The sequence below is a fragment of the Pezoporus flaviventris genome, unplaced genomic scaffold (genome assembly GCF_033815535.1).
Source record: "Pezoporus flaviventris isolate CSIRO_AGI_PZ_B2104156 unplaced genomic scaffold, CSIRO_AGI_Pfla_v1 ptg000007l, whole genome shotgun sequence".
In the NCBI taxonomy this organism is placed as follows: domain Eukaryota; kingdom Metazoa; phylum Chordata; class Aves; order Psittaciformes; family Psittacidae; genus Pezoporus; species Pezoporus flaviventris.
The window spans coordinates 90018609-90024888 of record NW_026892555.1 but is presented as its reverse complement, the minus strand read 5'-3'; the positions used below and the strand labels follow the sequence as shown (position 1 = coordinate 90024888).

Sequence of the window (6280 nt, the reverse complement as noted above, 5' to 3'; positions counted from 1 at the left end):
TTTACTCAGCCTTATGGTGCTTTGGTGTGAAAAACGTTTCAACCAAATGAATACTGACAAGAAACTCAGGGCAGTTTCAGAAATTTTTAATGGGGAAATTTTAATGTTAGTGTTTGTGTCACACACCTTGCATTGTAGTTGCTTGTAGAAGTTTGGTTTTTTTTTTAAATCAAATCACTCCATTTTGCCCATGGACTTAACTCTTGTGCAGTTGTTTGTTTGTTTTTTTTTTTTCTATAGGATCACAGATTATTAAATGCATTTATTTTCTTTAAGCATCTTTCCAGCTATAACCACTTTAGGGCAATGTTTGGAGACTTGCAAAGTTTAACTATTGCTCCAGCTCTTTCCTGGGCTTGGGTCAGGCTCCATTATGGTTTCAATCTTTAACTTGCATGGGCTGGGCTGAGACTTTCAGGATAGCATGGCAATAAGTAACATAACACTGCCTAGTCCAATATAGCCCACAAAGCATTCAGCGTGTGCATTTTTTCCTCTAGTTCATCTATATCCAACCACTTACTGGTCATATTTTAATGGTACACTGTATCCAACAAAAGACTGTACTACGGATGAAAAAGACATCAGTCATGTGAGAATGCTGCACCAGGATAAATTCATTTGGCCAATTCAAATTTTGCCATGAAGTTTTGATAAGATGGCTTGATGCTAGAACAAGCATTATCTGTCATATTACATTTAGCACTAAATTTCTGTGTTGCAATCTGGCTAATCTCACTTAAAAATACATGCTTCATCTAGGTCAGCTTTGTATGTGGGGCAATCTGCCTCCATGATCACAGAGTCACAGCCAACGAAAAAGCGGGGCATATGAAAACCAAACCAATACAGTAATTAAAAATATTTATTTCTGGAGATATTTACCTTGATAGGCATAAAGCATTTTCCAATTTCATACAGAAATACATAAAACATGCATAGACCAATATGGCCTACTTCAATGTGTATTCAACATGGTAAATATAATGAAGAATTTGTGTGAATATAAATATAAAACACAAAAAAAATGAGCACATAAGATTCAACCTGTCAGCAAATTCAACAATGTGAATAAATTCACTGCTATAAACATTCACCTAATATTAGCCTTTTGACATAATTCAAAACAACCCTTTGTCTCAACACAATTCTACCAAACAAGGCACTGAATGTATCTCACAACAGCCTTTGGTACATCCCCACTCCAGTGCATTTTTGGTGCAATGTAAGACACAATAACCTCTATTATTAGAACTTCAGTTAGCCAAATATTCTTGTTATGGGAAACCTAGTAGCGTCCTCTAATTTTTATTTTATTTTGAAGAGTCCTTTGGTATCTAAAACCAAAGGATTTGACTGTGCAAACAACCACAGTGCCTAACCCACATTCTGATAACTCTGGTTGTACAAGTAAACCAGACTTCTGAAAAAAGGCAAAGGGTTGCAGCTGATTAGTAAAGGCAATAACAAGGTGTAAAAATACTCTAGCAGGAGTGCAACAAACAGTACACGAGGTAGACACGTATATATGCAGTAAGTCCTGATTAAAGTAGCACTGTGGCTTTCATTTTTGCATTTTAATCAAAAAGTAGAGTTTTTTGCCTTGAAGTTTGTCTACTCATATCTTGCTTTCTGTCCTTTCTAAGCACATCTCTGAGGTCTTCCTTGCCAGATACTTTTGATGTAGACTCTGAAGGCTGCGCAATTAATGGGTAACATTCCAGAGGCAATATTCAGATGTTTCTTCAGAAACTTGGCTTTTCATGTATGTTACTGTAGATTTCCCTTCACCCCCTCTACCCATCCATCTGAATTCCAAGATGATGAAATCTTTTCCTTTTGTACCTCCAAATATGGGACTTCCTCAGTGTTTTGTTCTGCTGCGCAAACACTTGGACAGAGAGACCCTTCACCATTGTGGAATGTTAGAAGTCAAGAGAAAGTTTGGTGGTGCTTTGTCAGCAAGTGTAGTGGAGAAAGATTCAGGTGATGTTCCCACTAGGATGCTTTCAGGCTTTCCCAGAAGCTTTGTCTTTTGTTCGCCCTGTTATGTTTCAGCTTCCTCCCTTTCTGGAGCTCAGCCTTCAGTTTTGCGATACTGAAGGAAGCTTTGATGCTATTACCAATAGCTTCCAGCCTACAAAACCAAGAAATAGACATTTATAGTTACAATAATGAAGATGCATCTCCAGTGTGCAGACATTAAGTTTTTGGTTAAATAAACTTCAGTCTAGATTTTTGCTACAGGATCCTCAGAAACTCCTGATTTCTATACCTCTGTCCAAATTATGTTAACCTTAGCCACTTGAAATATTATATTCAGAATTTAAATGCTAACATTAAAATAAGTTAAAATACTCATTCAAATCTAGACACCCTCGACTTCCTTAAATAGCATGTAAGCTATGACGAAGAGGTCTTCAGTATTACTCTTTTCAGCTGTTTTTATTTCTTTTAAGTAAACCTGATCCTGATTCCAATGAATGGGTGCATTTTTCAAGTAAGTAAGTAAGCATGCTCCATTTTCAAAAATAATTTAAGACTCCTAGGCCCTACGTCTCACTCAAAATCATCAGGCTGCCTGCTGTCATAAATCCTGTTCTGCCTGTGAAAGTAGCACTGAAGAGCCTTCTTTTGCATGGGCAAACCTCTGTATGCCATACTTTTACATGGGCATATGTCTGGACACTGGAGCTGATACAGCTGTACTAACACTCAACTTCAAAGCTGGCTTCATAGCTGCACCAAGTCCAATGCATGTGTCTCTGAATTTCACCCTGGAGTGATATTGCTGCCTGCTGCCTACTGCCACTCAACTTATGCACAGACCTCAAAGGGCAGTCCTGAAATTTACTCATAATCTCAAATATTAAATTGGGCTCCAGTGTGAATTTAGTCTTCATTTTCCCCTTCCTCAATCTTTTTGCAGTAATATCCATCACTAACCTCCTGTGTTCATTTTACGTAGGTTTATCAGGCAATGTAAGGAGATAAGGTAGATAGAAATCCACCTTCTGCCTTTAAAAAGCCAGCCACACCAGCCAGAAGAAATATTATATTCAAACTCTGGGTAGATCAATAATAATTTTTTTTTTTTTTTTTTTACTCCAGTGAAATGGAATAAAGTATCTAAGAAAAGGCATTCTGATTTAACTTCATGTTAGAATAGCTGGAATATTTTCAAGTAGTTAAGAGGGTACATGAACTCAGTAAAATAACAGGCTCTATTTATTTCTGTCAGTATTTCATTATTTCATGCTGTTCTGAATTAGGTGTATCTTTAGGCCTACAGATAAGTCTTCTTTCACTAAACAAACGGAGGGTGCTAGATAGAGCTCAGAGCTCATGTCTTCACAAGCTAACACACCTCTGCACAAAGAAAAGCCCTCAAGATATCCTCATTCACTCCTCTAACTCTCAAGCTGAAATCAACAGCTAAGCTCACACTGACCCAAAGGCAGGTGAACTGTGCTCTCTATTGCTATGCCGGGGAGCTACAACAGAATGGGAAGAAACTCACTGCTTCATTTTCTTGCTGTCGACAAGCCGTTGGCTCATGCATTTGGGTCCAATGCAACTGCCACCTTTGTTGCGGTGATGCAAGTTTTTCTCCGCTGTGGACTGAGCCCTGTTAAAAGGGATAAGGTGCTGCTGTTAAAAAAACCACAACAACCGAACAAGTCTGCAGTACACAAGGTGAGGCATCTCACCAACCACTTCTCAAGGCATGTAATAAGCAACCTTTCTGGGCCAAACCATAGCATGTATCATAGCAGTGTGAGCACTCAGGTAGGAGGCATGGCTTTGGGGAGATTATTCACTCAGCAAGTGCCAAAATGAGTAAGTCTGCCACAATCCACCCCTTTTACATGCACAGCCTTTTAAAAAGTAGAAACAATAAACGCACCAGAGATCTTTTCCTGTCTGGCAGAAGTTCAGACATTTCTTGTCCTTCTGGTTGGTACATTGGCATCTGCTGCTAGGATCAGCAAGGATCTCCAGCACCATGTCCTTCAGTGATCTTCTGGATCGAGAAGGGCCTCCGAGACCATATGGAACAGTCTTCCTATGATCAGAAAGACAACATGAAAGTAATACAAATAATTCTGTGGCTTCAAAACAATGAGGTATTTTGGGCAATCTCACCAATGGGATTGATTGCATGAGTAAAGGCTGGGATATTGGGAATACCTTGCTGGTCACAGTTTCCATGCAAATGTTTATGCTGATCCTGCAACATTAGCACGGCTACCGGCAAGGCTAATGGCCTTTTAATTGAGATTTCATGAGGCTGCTGTGCCTCCCTGCACAGTAGAAAGCAATAAAATCTCATCTCTTTGAACTTTGGTAACTTCAAATCGTGAAAGTAGTAATAATAGTGAGGAACAGATCCTCTGTGCTCAGCAGCAAAACAAATTGCTGCAGCCAGTGTTTGCAGTGTTAGGCGAGGCTCTGGCTTACTACATTTTGGTGAGGAGACAGCTGAAACGGACACTACGTAACCCTATTAACATGTGGGATGCTTTAACTTGTAGGACAGAGCATCAAGAAGGGATGTGGAGCCACCCGGTGTCAAAGTGAGCCTTCTAGCCTCCCAACTTGTCAGAAAGAAAAATGGTCAGACAGATTCAGGCTGGCAAAATCATACTTGTGGTATTTTGTCTGCTTCTGATTCATAGCGAAAACTATCCCGCAGCCTTTGCTGAGCAGCACACGAAATACTCCTGCTCAGATGTTAAGAACGCAGGTGTGTTAGGGCTATTAGGAGCTATCTGCGCAATCTAAGTGGTCAAACCCTTCTCGCTTTCTCCTGGCAACAGTCTCACTTCTAAACTCGTCAGAAAAGCAGGGAAGCAATAGAAAATACGGTGCAAATAACTATCCCTTCCTCCTCGTGCTATTTCTGCAGAGGATTTTGTGGTTCTTAATTTTGACCCATGTATCCCCCTGCCCTTTTCTCCAACCAAAGGGAAACCCATCACTTGGGAACCGCCGAAGCTCCCCAATCCACTCACTCGGGGGTGTTGATCCAGATGATGTCGAGGTGGCAGAAGTACACGCACTCCTCATCCATCAGCGAGGAGCAGGAGCAGCGCCGGGCTCGGCGGTGCGCGGAGGCGGTGGCAGCGGAGGGGGATGTCGGCGCGGCGGCCGCCTCGGCTCCGGGGGCTGCGGGAGGGAGCGGCAGAGCTCAGCATTCGCGGCCACCACGCACCCCGCGCACCTCTGGCGACAGTCCCTCCCGCCGCACCCTCGAGCTCCCTCCCCGCGATGCCCGGCGGCACGGAGCCGGGGTGTCACCCTACAGACCCCCGCAGGGCCGGAGCTGAGCCCGGGAGGCGGCACCGACGACGAGTGGCTAGCGACCGGCACCTACCTGCCGGCAGCAGCCCCGGGCAGAGCACGAAGAAAAGAGAGACGATCATCTGTAAATAATCCATAGCAGACAGCGGAGAGCGGACGGGAATAGGAAAGGAGGGAAAATTAATAAAAGAGAAAAAAGGGGCGAAAGAGTCTCGCAGCGTCTGGACGGAGGCTCATGTCCCGTCCCCGTCGGGGCACGGAGCTAGGGAAGGCAGCGGCTCGGTGCGCCCCGACGCGTCTGGCTGGCGCAGCGGTCCCCGGCGCCCTTTTATAGCGAACCCCCATGGAGCGGGTAAACAGCCCCGGCGCTATTTTATCCCAAGACAATGTTATTCTGCTATTAGTCACCGCACGGCAACGTGCGGCCCGAGATAAGGGCGGCCTGGAAAGGAAATCGCCTGCAAACTTCAGAGCGGCGGGGGGCGGCGGCGGCTGCCGGGGGGCCGGGGAGGAGCGGAGCGGAGCAGGGTGGGACGGGACGGCCTCGGGACGGAACGGGGGGCGACCCCGGCTGCGCTGGCGGCGGGCCGCCAGGGGGCGCCCCGCGCATCGCACCTGAGGGCGGGCTGGAGGCCGCCTCAGTCGGCTGGCGGAGGTACGCCGGGCACCCTGGCGCTCGCCATAACAACAATAATAATTATTGTGATTATTGTCAGCGTTTGTTGTTGGTGCTGTTTTAACAGTGGGGCGAGCCGGGCGGCGGCGGCCGCAGGCTCTGTGCCGCCCGCGGTGGAGGTGTCGCGGTCGCCCCTCAGGCTCGCGGCGCTCGTTGGAGCGGTTCCGGCGCCCGGAGGTGGCGCGTTTCGCTGCTCCCGCTGCCGCCATCCCGGAGGACGGACCCGACGACGTCCCCTCCGTCCCTCCCCGGCCCGAGAGACGGGCAGCGCCGAGATACGGCGGGGGTGAAGAAGACCTG

General features: G+C 45.8%; 1 protein-coding gene across 1 annotated transcript; it reads right to left on the bottom strand.

Moving 5' to 3' along the window:
• Positions 1-847: 847 nt before the first annotated feature.
• Positions 848-5766, bottom strand: EDN1 (endothelin 1). The gene is made up of 5 exons (XM_061449495.1): positions 5378-5766; positions 5016-5169; positions 3908-4066; positions 3521-3628; positions 848-2137 (listed from the first exon to the last, which is right to left on the bottom strand). The coding sequence occupies exons 1-5, from the start codon at positions 5439-5441 to the stop codon at positions 1999-2001; spliced, it is 624 nt and encodes a 207-aa protein (XP_061305479.1). The 5' UTR covers positions 5442-5766; the 3' UTR covers positions 848-1998.
• Between the last annotated feature and the right edge of the window lie 514 nt (positions 5767-6280).